Genomic DNA, 15,476 nt, shown 5'->3' on the forward strand with positions numbered 1-15,476 from the left:
TAACTTCAAAAACAGTACAGATGTGTTTCTTCTTGCTTTTATTTACGCAAAACAAAAATGGCTATAAAAATGCAAATAAAAAACAAAAAAAACAAAATAATAATTACTGAAATTGCATTCAAGAGTTCAACAGTTTCTCGATATTTTGAACAATTTCTTCGGTTTCCCTCATGCTAACTTTTCCATACATGTCACTTTTGGAGATTTTTTCAACCGGCGAGTGCAACTGCGGTGAAGCAATTGGTTGATGATTGCTGTTCAGGATATGATCGGCGGATGCACTACGCCCCAACCCAGTAGGGCTTAAAGGGCATGTAGGGGACGCAAGACAAGTAGCCGATCGCGACGCGACCTCATCTGGTGCTACGTCACGTCGCTTGATGTAATGATTACGTACGGGGTCAGCGTTCCCGCTGTAAGTTGGTGACGTGCATGGCGATGACAACGACGATATGGGGCTAAGACGAGTGGGCGAATGCGGTTGCTGGGCCATGAATGTCCGTGGATAACTCGCTGGCGCCTGGTTGCCCAGAGGTCTAACCTGCTGATATGGTTCAGTCATCCGCATTGAATTTGCAACAACGTTTGAATAAATAGAACTTAAATCATTAGCAGGGTAAGCCCAGTAGTGACGTATAGGCCTCGTTTCGGGTATTGGTTCCAGATTAGGGTGATCGCATTGTTCGGGATAGTAGGCTCTTGGACTCGCGGGACGCAGCTCAACGTACAATGGGATATGCGATGAATTGCCTGAATGTACCGGGCTATATGGGGCTGTAGTTTCTATAAAAAAGAAAATCTTTGTCTCTCTTTCACTCTTTACAGCAAATACAAACATTTTAAATTACAGTTTTTGAATAAATTTCTGGGTTTATAATCTACCTTGATCAGGTGAAGGCATCCAGCAAGCGTCACTGTGTCCATATGTGAGGCATTGTGACGTACATCGAGAATGGAGGCCTGAAGAACTACCTTCTCTTGAGCGTAAACGGGATGATGGGCGTCGTTTAAAAATGTCTGCAAAAAACTTACGTTGAAACAAAATAACATACAAAAGTCAATCGATTGGCTAAAACAGTTGGTAGGTCTGCTTTTAAGCAGCAACCTTTCTATTATATCGACTTGGAATGTTTATACTTGCTTACTTTTGTTTAAGACAGGGGAAATAGTAAAACTTAAACTTACCATTTTCATAAGTTACGTCATTATTACTTCCCGCATCCGGATCGCTGTCACCGCGACCACTATCGCCATCGTGTGACGACGTCAAGCGAGGCGCAAAGTCTTTTTCCAGTAAGTTGCGCTTTAAGAATGAAAAAGAATTGAACAAAACTATTCCATAAGTACATACCGTAGGTAAGGTTTTTTCAAACTGATGAATAAATATACCTTAACTTCATCCGAGTAATTACTACGAGCAGTGGATTGTTGTCCTACGCTTTTCACTGAAGACCTAAATTGTGACATCCTCGTCGCATCATGACAAGAAGTATTCGATGCATTTAAGCTAGTATCGTACACAATCAAATCAGCTCTGTAAGGTCAAACGCAAAGCTTAATAACCTTGTCAAGGTAAACGCGCAAAGAAAATAACGCCATTGTTGCTTGAAAAGCACAAAAGTGCTAGTTACTTTTTTTTCGAAGATTGGCTCCAAAGGTCACTTCCATTTCCAACGCTTCCCTCTTTAGAAAGTGCTCTTCTCGGCTCTGCAGATCTCATGCTGACTACCGACGCCTCGCCCCATTCATTGCTATCTATCGACCTCTTGCGGCAGGTGTACGAACCGCTTTGCTACAGTAAAATGGTCGATGACGTTAGACATGGAAAGATTATAACAACATTTATGTTCAATTACAAAACTTGTGGAACACTTTCAAGAAAGCTTTCGATTTCTTTCGACTACTGTATATCCGGACGTTAGCAACCTTGCATAAGTTATTAGGCCGCAAGAAATTTGCAAAAAAAACACCTTCCTGTCCCTCCTCTTTTTCATCACCACTGCCACGATTATAATGAATAAGATAACCATTGACGAGACAAGAACTGCTACGATAATGAACGTTGACGCAGATCCACGTGTCACTTTGATATTGGTCGGAATTGGTGTAGGTAATACCTCAAGGTCGGTTATAATGACGTATAGAGTGCGTTTGCTGGTCAGAGGTACCACACCCTTGTCCTTTGCCTGCAGTGAACATGTCGTTATAAAACATGACTCAGTGGCCCTAAAGTTAATTTTAACAACTATCAGCAAACTTAGAGGGCTTAAACAAACAAGTGCAAAAGAAATAAAATCACCAAACTCGAAAGGCACATAAATTATCTTCGAAATGTTTCCGTTCACTTTTGGTTAGCTTAGTAAAAAAGAAATATCTTAAAACCCTGCGTCGTTGACGTACTTGCACAACCAGTTTGTAAGTTCCGAGAGACTTTTTCAGTTTAGGGTTACTGAAGTTAAACCGTAAGTCACCGGAATGTCTACTTAGGAAAAAGAGCGACCCCTCCCGGCTGCTTGATGACGCCAGATCATTTTCGTTTAATATTTTATATTCCACGGCTTTGCTGCCATCTTCGTCATAATCTATGGCCTAGATATGAATAAGATTTTAACAGAAATGGATTCAAAGTCAATTAGGATCATGTGAGTTCGTGACGATTGTTAATTCAAAGCTTGTCATCGCTTACCTTAATTTGAGTTATGATGTCATCACGAAGGACAGTAGCATAAAAACTTAAATTTTCCTCGTCAGGATTGATAAACACAGGAGCATTATCGTTAACGTCAATAACACGGAAACGTAAGGTGCATTTACTCTCTCGCGCCATCGGCTGGCCACCATCTGTCGCAATTACCGTCAACTGGGAATAAGATATAAAACATTATTTTTACATCCTGAAAGTTAAAAAATATACAAACTAACTTACAGTATGGCTCAAAAGAAAGCAACTGTTATGCATGAGCACACAATTAAAAAGGTGAATAATCATGAAATATATCAATCTACAAAACCAGAACCATTTATACTTGGTGTGTTTTCTTCGTTTCATAATCCAGAGTTGAAACCAAGTGAATATTTCCGGTTTTAGGATCCACCATAAATTCCGGATCGCCAGTTAGCAGTTCATATTTGATGTTGCCAAACGGTGAAGGAACTATTTCTTTATCCTGGTAATAAACTGGCAGCATTAGAACGTTCATAAAAGTGTTTGTCAAATCCCATGTGCTCTGGACACTAATTATGTTGTCATAATCATATAATTATTATGCATTATTATGTATATGAAGTATGATTGTCATGATAATTATCAGGTGGACGTTGGCTATTGTCATCAAAGTTAAAATGCTGGCCTACATATAGCTGAATATACAATCGCTGTTACTCACTGCTTAAAACATACAACGATATATGTACATTGTACAGCGAGTTTATTTATTCAATGTAGTTATATTCTACCTCAGTTATCCTGAAGCTTGGTTTGTTCACGGAATCGCCATCCGTTGCGTTAACCGTAGTAAGAATACTTCCAATTTTCTTATCCTCCGAAAAACTGAGCGCAATTCTGGGACAATGAATCACAGGAGGATTGTCATTAACATCCATGATCTTCACGGTAATCGTCTTACTTGAACACCTATGAGATGGAATGAACAGCTTTTAGTTATTTATTTCTTTGATGGTAAGCATCAGCGGATTTAATAAGACTATAGCGTTATTTCCCAGCGCTTTTAGTATGAATTCATAATATTCAAATTATTTGAAAATTGTCACAGTTTTACGGAAAATTATGAGAGCACGAAGTTTTCTACAAGTAATGAATCACCTAGGGATAGATCCATGGTCACACGCTTCCACAATGACTCGGTACTCATCCTGAATTTCACGATCCAACCTCCTCCTAACTCCGAGGAATCTGCTGACTGGCTCCGAATCTTGAGGGGAATTAACGATAGACCCATCCTCATCAAACCTAAACTCCGAATCCAATCCTCTTGCTATCGAGTTATCTCTTAAAGAAGATGAGACCGTGAGCTTGACACGTCCATTGTCACCAATGTCAGCATCCCTCGCGCTTATCAGAGCAAAGAAAGTCTCAAGCGGCAAGTCCTCTCTCAGGTAAACTGCATTAGAAATATATTACACGCTACATATTACATACTATACATATAACATATCATGAATTATTATTTACCACAAATTTAAAAAACTTAAAATTAACGCAGCAAGAAATTACTGAAAAGTTTATAAGATTATTTGATATTGTAATAATAAATAGACACGCGAAAGTATTACTAACCGTTGTTTTCATCATTGGTCGAATAATCTGTATCAAGATAATTGATTGATATGAGAGGTGAGTTGTCGTTCTCATCTTGGACATGGATCACCAATTTCGTACGAGCTATGCGTTGATTGGCTAGACTAGAGTCACGTGCTTCAATGAGAATTTGTAATCTAAAATAAAAAGAGCATGAGAAAGGTGGTCAAATTTTTTAAAAAGTTTTACAAAAAATTCGTACCCATCGTGTTTTTCCCTGTCCAGTCTTTCAATCAACATCACTTCTCCAGTTTCGTGATTAATGCTTACGAGATGGCGCACAAGAGCCGTGTTTCGGGAGGAGATGAAGTAATTCACCTCGCCTGCAGGTCCTGAATCCTTGTCCGACGCGTGAACTTGAGCGATCACCTTGTTGGGCAACAGGTTTTCCTGCAGTGTCTCTGTGTATTCCTAAAAACATGATGTCACTTGGTGATTTATCTGCACAAATCGAATATTTAAGGGGCTCAGTATACATATAACTATTTTATAATAATTAGTTTGGCCGAAAACATAAATTACTTATGCTGTGTAGAATTATTAAAGAATAGCCAAAAATATTTACCAGTTTACTAAACTTTGGGTCGTTATCATTGACGTCAATAACAAGTACTTGAATCTGAAGATGGCTGCTCAACTTCCGGGGACTTCCCCCATCCCGAGCTGTTAAGGTAAGAGGTGGAAGACTAGAGTCGGTTTCGTAATCTAAAAAGTAAGTTTCAATATAAAAAGGTTACAAAAGATATTAAGAAAATATCACCCTTTCCTTTATTGTCCGATTTGCTATAACATTCAGTTCGCAGCCAGTAATACCGATTATAACAATGCACGAATGATGACTTTCTAGCCACTATACAAGTTTTGCATTATTAATGTGATTGGTTTTATGCATTTTATTTTAAAAGATTATATTTCTAAAAATTCCTGAAATCAAAGCCTCTTGCAAGGGAAAAAGTTTCAGTTGTCATGATTATGCTAAACATACCCAGCGTATGAAGAAGCTTCAATTGTAGGTGGAAAACATTAGTTGCGTCGACAAACTGCAGTAATTGAAAGTAATCATTCGGTGATAACGAGTAAGTAATGTCTCCGTTTTCGCCTGTTTTTTGAAAGCAAATGTGTTTTGTGTTTAGCGGAGGTGATAAGGATGGACATGGTCAAAATGAATTTTAAAAGAAACTTTGCAAAAACAGAACAAACAAAAAACAAACTTTGTGAGAAATAGAGTAATACACAACAGTAATTAAGGGATCTATTAATGGTCAACGAAGCAAACAGAGTTTTATTTTCTATTATCTCACCAATATCTGCATCTTCAGCCAAGTACTGATCCAAACTGATAACCGTATTCACGGGAAAATTTTCAGAAACATTTAAGAAGATTTTCCTTTGAGCAAAAACGGGAGGTTTGTCGTTGACGTCATCAATGATGACATTGAGATACAGAATCTGCCGAAGATCAGCAACATAAATCTAAAAAACAAGATAAAAGTTTTGGTAAAAATTTGTGATCACCAAAAACAGCCACCAACTTCAAGTCCACACGGTCAACTTAAAAGCCTAAAATAGTTGCAAGAACTTGTTGACTACAAATAGAGTAAACCGGCTTAAGCGGGAAACAAAAAAGGATTTAAATTACTTTTAGTTGAACTGTGCAAGTGTCTTCGCTTTTGCACATGGCTTCCCTATCGATGTGACGTCGTAGTGTGACTATCCCAATGGTCTTGTCTAACACCATCCATTTCCTTTGTCCCCGATGAGTAGACGCTGTTGGACTGGATGCGAGTAATTTTTGCTCGAGCTCTTGGAACTTTGACGACGTTGAGGAGATGCTAAATTCTCGGCGTACGTTCGCCACAATTGTACCTACAACATCAGATAAGTGGTGAAGTTTAATTCTTCTGTTAAATTGATTAAAAATAGTAATCCAAGTATCCTATTCAAAGTTTATTTTTGATTAACAACACAGCCAAAACTGCTTAGGATCAAGGCGTAATAAATTTATAATTCCTATTTACCAGGAGCTGAATTCTCCTTCAGATGGACAGTTCTTGCCATGGGAGATAACGCTTCCACCGTCATCGTCGTAGACGCCATGAAGACCGAAATAGCGAACAGGCCATGAAGCGAGCCCATTGCATATATTATCTTCCTGCAAAATCAAACGGTTTACAAAAGTCGTAGTACATTTTCTGAACAACTGAGATAAAGGGTTATTTTTTACAAGTGTCACGAAAATGCGATACCCTGTCATTTCCTGTGCCAAACAAATCACAGGATTTACGGACAATCTCAAAATAGCTCCGATTCGCATGAGCGGGTAAACAAGAAATGAAAAAAACAGCCCTGACTGAAGCGGGAACACAACGGTAAATAAAATATACACAGTTGCTTGTGAAAGGTAGACATATAAAATATCGGGAAATAAGAAAACTGTATATGTGAAATCTGTGTTTATTAAACATAACGGAAAGTAAAATGTTGCCGAAAGGTCGAATTATTTCCGAATAGAATTTCGCGTGCAATTCTTATAAAATTGTTTTCGAATGATTGTGTTATAAAATGTCACAATCAATATAATTTCGTCCTATCATTTTTTACAACCAAAGTTGAGTGATGGTTTGGAAGTTTTCTACCGTTTTGCGGTTGATATCAGTTTTCAAAAGTCTTCTTCCTGCACGCAAAAGCAAGTGACATGCAATGCTCTGGGGTTATCGTTCTGCTCCGAAGACCAGTTGCAGTCAACCGTAAAATTCCTGCGGTGACATAAATAAAGGACGGGACAAATGGCAAATGAAAAACTAGAGTGTTCAAGAAATTTAAAGCTGCCTTTCGTGACTACGCCGTGACTAGGTTTCTATTCAAACATTCTGTTGGCTTAAAAACTAACCGAATGATGCTTGTATGCATGAGAGAAAATTGAAGGAGACTTGGAATTATATCCTACTTGAAATAATCAGTCATCGTTTTAACTCCACTTTATTTGCACGGTAATTTTATGCAGTTATTTTTGTAAAACATTTACTTATAAAGCGAAGCACCAACAGCTTGGAGTTAAAAGATTCAAAATTGACTCAAAGACAAATTTCAACTTTGCTGATTTGAAAAAAAGATAAGCAACGATTTTGACGGCTTGGTGCACGCACGGTTTTAGGAAAAGTTTTTCGTCTGATTGAAAATCGTCTTAGCACATCACCGACCGATGACTCCAATGTTAAACAAACACAAGAGGTAGTCATGCGTACAAACATGTCACCTAATGGAACAACAAGCGCTAGCGATCAAAGTAGATGTGGCTTCTGTTTTTATTAACCCGCAAATTTTATGGTGCGGTGCTCTACACGATTAAGCCTCATTAGACCGGTCATTAGTTTAAAAACGGCTGGCTTTTAGTGCAAATATCTTGTCAAAACCGATTACAGTGCGCATATTGCTAGAGTACGGGGTGCAGATGGTAGTTTTATGGCGATAATGATGACGCACACGCCTCTGTCATAACCAAACAAGTCTATTGAGTGTCATTTTAAATAAAGCACTTTCGATGACATGTTGCAAATCGTTAGTAAAACAAGAGATGATCTGCTACTCAAATTGCAATAATACTGTCACGATTGCAAATAATGATGGCTTATTACGAGAACCTTCTTGTAATACACGTGTAACAACCGGTAAATCTTTATTATCACCACATTGCAATACAGTAAGGGTCTCCACAGAGTTTCGTTTATTGATTTCTCCAATCATGATCGCCAAATTTTAGAAAGCAAACAAATCTCATGTCCACGATTGCTGTTTTTATACAGTTTTATAATTAATTTAATGCTCCACACAGCCATTGCGCTAAAATTAATGTAAAGACTTGATCGTATTTATAGAACGATAGGCTTTAAAACCTTGTTTGTTCGTAAGTAAACCTTTCCGTTACTTTTCCAAAGCGCAATAAAATTTGACAGACAATTGACAATCTCTCAAACGCCCATACTCCATCGGCACGTAAAGTCAGTAAACTTTAGGTCAAGTTTATCCAAGATAGGCGACCAGTGAATGCGGTTGTTGACACTATCACCGGCAATCACTAGGCTGCGAACTATGGTGACCCCAGCATAGAAGGGTTATCGGAGAGTTTCAGCCATCTTAACACAGTTTACACAGACGTTTTTAAAAGGTTGAACGAGATTTGAAGGAAACGACGTGGGAGGCAATATTGAAACTTTTGAAATTTGTATTGTTGATATGATTGTTATCCTGATGAAAACGATATGCTTGTGCTAAATGAACCTTGTTTTGTTTCTCAGATATAGACCAAAACACTAACAATTGAAAATCGTGTTAAAAGTTGTTTATTGATTGACATTTATCACAATTATTTAATTTAGTAAAAGTGCTGATGCGTTCGAAACAGAAAACGAAATTTTAAGGAAATATCTCAAAACTTTAACAACGTTTCTATCCATATGCGTTGTATCGCATTATCAAGTTTATCTTATGGGATACAAAGACGTAGTACAATTTACAAAATGGTGTAAGATTTTGCAAATATTTTGACCTCTCCACGTGAGCTAATATCGCTTCAACCAAGTTGATGGGATAATTGCTTTAGCAATAAAAATTTTAAATAATTTATACAGCTGGAGCAAGTCTAAAGAAACCTTTACTTCACGAAGCACTTTAATTTAAGCGTAATTCGAACGCGGCGGATAATATTTATCATAGAGCCACATATTCATATATATACCACTATTTCGGGAAGGATGTGTTTCAAATAGAAGAGTATATAAGGAGATGAAGATTATAGTTTCGGAAATATAATTAAAGAATAAAAATCGTCCGTTGTTTTAAAAAGAGACGGGGAACCAGTTGTGTTTGTCTCGTCATTTCTGTTTGTTTGCTTCATAATCATTAAAGGCCGCGACGGGTGGCGACCCGTCTTCAAAGCTGGCCCTAAGACGACACGTCACGATAATCTACGTCATTAAATGATGCAATAGAATCTCCGCAAATTACACAACTGCATAATCGTGTTCGCTTGTCTATCGCAAATTGAAAAAAAATTACCGAAAACATTTTTTCCCTTATAAGTCAGTTGTGGACAAGAAACGCCTCGGTAACTCCTGTAATAACATCATCTTGTGTCATCTCGTTTAAGGATCGTTTTTCGCTGGGAAATATTCATGCTCTTTGCTTGGTAAATATTAACGTGAAGCGTTGAATTCAGCAACAGATTTCAAATTGCTGGCCATAATTTCATTAAATTGTCACTGACTAAGACCGCACTGGTGTTACCTTACCAAAATAATGTCGGTTTTCGGAAGAGAAAAGGCTTCGCGAATTTTTGAATTATTTAAACATTTGAACAATACTTGCCGGAGAAACATTACGTACGCTTATGATTTCACATGACTGAAGTTTTGACAACAATCAACTTTTTAAAACAAAAACATAAAAACCAAATCACTTTGTCCAGTCAGGCATTAATTTGGGGATTACTCGCCCAGAAACAGTCAGACCGAATCAAGTCGAGAAGACGATTTTTTGTATCGGTTCAACACTTGATTCAAACAGAATTTTCTTACAAGTGTCCTTAACGTAATACTTCACTTTTACTTTCCTTGAGAACGTTTTTGGTTCTTTTTTTTAAGATTCTTTACACAAGTGCTTTAAAGTGGGGCCTACTTCAGCCCAAAGTATCCTTGTTACTACAATGGATGTCGCCAAGCGACTTATTCAAAAACCATTGTAAAAATCTACTAAAATTAACACTTCCTAACAACGGTGGTGATAAAGGTTAAAAAATAAACTTTTCTAAGGACTCTCCAAACATACCTTCTGTCGACAAGGGCAATTCTTATCTTCGTTCCGGCTTTAGAATCAATAAACTTTATATTTTTATGCATAGCCTAAAAGCCACAATTACACGATAACAACTGTTCAACTCAATTGTTCAACTTGTAATTTTCACCTAAAAATATATTTGACCTAAAAATACCAGAGCTTGTACGTAGGTCTATCTATATACTCATTTAAGCTTAAAGAGTTTTGCCAATGTAGGTAAAAAGATACATCCATGACTGAAAAACACATCGTAAAAAACCCATTCCCTGTTTTAACAAACGCAAGTCTAACTGACAAATTGCTCGCCCGATGTACAACAAATTATCAAAATCTTTTCTTGCATTGCGTTATGGTCGCCTAAACAAATATGACAAGCTTCGCGAAACACTACTCTTTCGTAATTTCCTTCTAGTAGCCTATATACAGAACAAAGTCCTCCAAACGCTAGCGATGTGGGTACGCTGTGCATATGCCTAGTACATAGCTGATTGCTGCAATTTCTTTACAAAAGTTCATCTATTATTGAAAATAATTTGTTTACAACTGCCCAAAAACTGGCCAATCTAGAAGTAGTGCGTGTTATTTCAACGCATCTCTCGACTTAGACGCCAGGGAAATTATTTTCGTCAATATACAGCCGAAGGTGAGGGAGTTACGGGTCGTAAAAGAAGTGGACCGTACCCATAAGTAGGATTTGCCTCTAATTAGAGAAACGATTCTTCAACGACTATGACATGTTTACGTACTACCGCGTCTACGCCTAGTGTTTGCGAACGAGTCGTCAGTAAATGGCAAATAAGCGGGAAACGCTGATTTAACATTTATGCAAACTTTGTGTAAAGAGGCAAACAATTCTATATACCACTGTAAATATCCCTGACAACGTTTTCGTTGAACCAGGTATATCGTTCATGGCTTAACCAGCATTTTCTTCATTATATGTTTACTAAATTATTCTATTTGTTGAAATAAAAATCCATTCTGCTCAAGTTGCGAGCTCGCATTTCCCGCCTATATATGACGTCACAACCAAAGTTATACACGGAGGGCACCTGGTGAACGTATAACGTAGCAGGGCAAAAGGTTTAGTGTCATATTTAGAATGTAAACTTACAACGCATGGCAGATATGTAACGGCTGTTTTATCTCCAGTACAACTGTTATAATTTTTAAAAACGAAATGTGGTCTGATATCAATATAAATCCGTAATCCCTTGGTCTTTGCGCAAGTTATTGGTGTTAATAACGTCAAATCAATATTACATGCAATTAACACATTAACGAAACGTTGCCAGTGTTGACATTACATATCTCCATATGGTTTTATTAAATAAAGCTTCCAAAGTGAATTACTAATTTTTTTATGCGTCAATTAATATAATCCAGACCCCAAAGACGGATATCCAGTTCTTTGGCAGTCCCGGGCGACCCCTTAAGTAGTCTAATCCGCAAAAAGTAAATTTGGCGCTGTGCGTTTAATTGGTCTCGCTATGCCTATATCCAGCCTAATACTGGGAAAATATTTATACCGCTATGACCAACGCAAAGGCCAATTAGACGAGCCAATGTTGCGGCTTATTGTCCTAAGTTACGGTAGTTTGTTTTGCGAAAATGACCAACAATAAGTTATTTATTGAATAAAACTTTTGCTAAATGGAACTAATCCTGCAACGAAATAGAATTACGTTTTATTATAGATTTGCAGATATGCGCTTCAGCTTTTCATGTTAACTAAATTTCTGTAGAAACCGCTATTTGGCAAACTCTTGATGTACGGCTGTCTGTCTTCAAATCACGTTTCTCGGGTAACTATGACCTTTTTTTTCTGCAAATTTTATTCATTTTTAAAAAATACTGCAAAAATATTTGTTACCGTTATTTTTAAACGCTAATCTGGTTCATTTAGAACACCTGAACTGAAACAAGACAAGCAGCTCCGCACTTAAAATTCTTGCCCTTCTGATGTCACTCGCTTTTTTTCTCCAACCACTGTTTTTCCTTTTTCTCATTTTTGTAAAAATTTCGATTGTCGACACTCTACTGAATTCGAAGGGAGGCAGGAAATAAAAATGTAAGACAAAACGCGCTACAGGGTGCTTGAAATTTCCTTCCAATCTATCACTAAGATCATAAATGAAGATATCTTAACTTAGTCCTCATAGATTAAACGTGGTCTCTGCAACATCACTGTTAACAAATTTGTGGCAAATAAAATGTTCCATAACTGTAAAAAAATTCAAACTCCGCTTGCTGCTAACCTGTAACTTGGGATTTGACACACCGTTGACAATTTTATAGTTTACATGTTAAACTCGAGCAAAAAAAGAACCGTCGACCATTTGACCAAAAGTCTTTGAAAATTTAAAACCTCCCGGTAACTTCCGAATTAGCTGCCGGGTGATTGTCTGGCAATCTCTTATTGTGTCGTAACAAAGACGCTTGCTTAGCAACAAATTCAAGCCTGCTTTGTTGAAGAACTCCAACATATGCAGGCTCGTGCAGACTTCAATTAGTTTTGAGCTTTCTCAAGAAAAATTCTATGAAAAACTCAATTAGTAAGCCCATGTTACTTAACGGACTGCTACGGCCCCGAAAAGAATTTCAAAGTTTTTGCAACAACGTCATTAATCATTATTAATTTTAGTTGAGATATACATTGGCAATAATGCATCCTACAATATCTCACAAGTTATCAAAACATTTTCATTCGTCAATAGTACTCATGTGTTATTAATACGCTTCCATAAATGCGGATTTAAGGTTTTCCAGGATGTACAAAGCCATGATCACCATGAAAATATCATATCGACCTAGTTTTAATTGGCTTTATTCTTATGCTAAAAGGATTTGCTATGGCTATTTAATAATCGGCTCATATCTACCATTGCAAGATCTATAGATTACTGCTTGGGTTTGTTCGTTAAACGGACGTGATTATTTTTTTTCAATTCCGCTGAAAGCAGGTGTTCTAAAAATTCTTCTAAACGATTACACCCTGATCTCTTTGATATTGTGCCGCTGTTACTGTGATATTAATGCGTAAATTTTTCAGCTGCTTAGCTTATAAAAACGGAACCGTACGATTTAAGAGTTTTAACTCCAATGTCTAATTGTGCGAAAACTGTCAAAATACTGAGCAGAAAGCTCCTGTAAAGAGAAAAACACATTATTTTTAAACTCTTGACAAACGGATGACAAAATTCGGTCAAAGTCGCGTACATTGTCACAAGTATTAGACGAAGTCTTTAGTAACTCAATTAAATCAAATTCTTGCGTCTTATTGTGACGTCATAGGGCAGGTGGCGCAGGGTATCATCTTTCGCAGAACTCTTGATACAGGTAGGTGGGAGTTGATAAAATCAATTACCCTTAAAGCCGCCTAAACCTTCATTTGGTTAAAACTATATTACCCTGGTTATTGTAATCATAACATGTGTGGTTATAATTTTGAAGTGTTAATGGTAACAGGTTAAGTGTTTGACATGTCTACGTTTTTGACAAGCATGAAGCTAAATATTGACAGCCACTAGGGACCAAATTATACCCCTCAGAGATGCATTGTTCGGTACCCTATGCAAATTGTGTATCGTTAGTATTATATAGGCGATGCATTAGGCAATGTTGTTTTCATCCAAGCATTTTCAGTGATATTTATGCTTATAAACAAAATTATTGTAAACGTTGAACATGTAAATAAAATCTAAATGCTTTCTTTTTTCATTTTAAAATGTAAATTTATCTTTTAAGGCGTCTTTTGCTTGTTTTGTAAAATTGAAAACAAAAATGAGCGTGTAAGTACAAGACGCAGACAAGAACAGCGATTTATAAAAAGGCGGTACTGTACACAACTTTCGCTACATTAGGTGGTGATATTTGGTGCTTTCTGCCAGACAATCAAGGTTGATTGGAAGCTGCGTGAGATATTCAGAAAGTTTAAATCAAACACAAAGTTTGAATCAGGCCAGTATGGAGGGGATCAAGCGGGCCAATTGGCCTGGACGTACGACTTTTAATGAGACCTATTATATTTACAAATCACATTTATCCTCACGCTTCGAAAAGGAAGCATGATGTAGAAATAATACAAAGGTTAAAAGGTAAAGTACAAAAAGTACGAATTGTTCTGCTTTTATCGGTTATATTATAACAGCGGCATATAGCTAATCATCTATTTGTGCCCATGTAGGCACTGGGCAAAATGTGAGTCTTCAAATTGTGTTGTTGTTTACATCTAAACTCACATTCTGCAGTAGATATGTATATATTTTGGTAATAATGACACACGTTATAAGAAGGTTCTTCTAACAAAATCTTGTGAAACATTTACTGTATTAACACATAACCAAACAAGTTTAGTGTTCAATTAGCAAACGTTTGTATTTTTTATTTTTTACACAATAGTTATCTTACGTTATAGGATAAATGCGTTTTGCATCAACAATATCTGCATAGATTGTAAATTCAGCAACTACCTGTTTATGAATCAGTATTTAGGAATTACAAGCATACAATTTTTGCAAGTTTACCTTCTGGCCTGGGCCCATATTGCGCTCTACACGGCCCTGAGCTTGATAACAAGTTCTATGTCTACACAACCGCAGAGCTGCATTTCTTCAAAGGAAAACGATTTAACTCTCCAGACAGCAATTGTTTATGACTGAAGACTTTAAATCGGGAAAATTTACCATCTCTGCATATAGCTCTTCGCGAGAAGTAATATTCAAGCCCAGTCAGCTTGAATCTGGGATGTTTGTCTGCCAATGTGCAATAAAAACAAGCGATTATTGTTGAAAAAATATGATCCAATATGAACAACATGTCATGAAATTCGTGACATGCATGGTGTGAAAAGCACTTATCGATCGTGAAGTGAAAAATGTACAGACCCGGCAAATAGCATATACTTATCGAATTACTGTAAAAATACAACAACAACTTTGCAGTTAAAGATTTACTTGACTTGCATGTTACATGTTGCGGAGGCAACAAAAATTTAAGATAATATCTTGTTTCAAAATAAATGTAGACTATACATTATAAAACCGTTATAAAAGTGTTGTTATAATAAGCTTTGAAAGTTGCCGATGATGGACAATTGCAACATAGCGCACAGATGTCTAGTATTCAATATTTGTAAGTCTTAATTAAAGTTTATATTTCTTCGATGGAAAGATTTTATGGCTTAGAGGGACTGCCGTGTGTGGTGAAATGACAGCAAAGCGAAAACCTTTATGGACTCTACATTGTTCAGCTTGATCCTATTTTCCGCTCGGTTTTGTCACAATGGGCGCTTCAGGCTAAAATAAATCTCAGTGGGATGGACGTC

General features: G+C 37.0%; 1 protein-coding gene across 1 annotated transcript; it reads right to left on the reverse strand.

The window, feature by feature from the left end:
- Positions 1-23: 23 nt before the first annotated feature.
- LOC143469087 (protocadherin beta-11-like) lies at positions 24-10,290 on the reverse strand. The gene is made up of 19 exons (XM_076966647.1): positions 10,142-10,290; positions 6,337-6,470; positions 5,958-6,184; positions 5,620-5,791; positions 5,304-5,417; positions 4,884-5,023; positions 4,521-4,729; positions 4,298-4,455; positions 3,824-4,121; positions 3,457-3,634; positions 3,027-3,167; positions 2,687-2,860; positions 2,401-2,589; positions 1,971-2,186; positions 1,632-1,792; positions 1,390-1,534; positions 1,186-1,303; positions 883-1,017; positions 24-783 (listed from the first exon to the last, which is right to left on the reverse strand). The coding sequence occupies exons 1-19, from the start codon at positions 10,210-10,212 to the stop codon at positions 119-121; spliced, it is 3,645 nt and encodes a 1,214-aa protein (XP_076822762.1). The 5' UTR covers positions 10,213-10,290; the 3' UTR covers positions 24-118.
- Positions 10,291-15,476: the final 5,186 nt, after the last annotated feature.

Source organism: Clavelina lepadiformis, chromosome 8 (assembly GCF_947623445.1).
Source record: "Clavelina lepadiformis chromosome 8, kaClaLepa1.1, whole genome shotgun sequence".
NCBI lineage: Eukaryota > Metazoa > Chordata > Ascidiacea > Aplousobranchia > Clavelinidae > Clavelina > Clavelina lepadiformis.

Excerpts from the sequence above, each read along its gene's own strand:
- LOC143469087 (XM_076966647.1), bottom strand. The coding sequence starts at position 10,212 with ATGCATAAAAATATAAAGTTTATTGATTCTAAAGCCGGAACGAAGATA. Across the intron at positions 2,187-2,400 it reads CTTACAAACTGGTTGTGCAA|GCAAAGGACAAGGGTGTGGT; the intron begins GTACGTCAACGA and ends TGTTCACTGCAG. Across the intron at positions 1,304-1,389 it reads ATTACTCGGATGAAGTTAAG|CGCAACTTACTGGAAAAAGA; the intron begins GTATATTTATTC and ends TCATTCTTAAAG.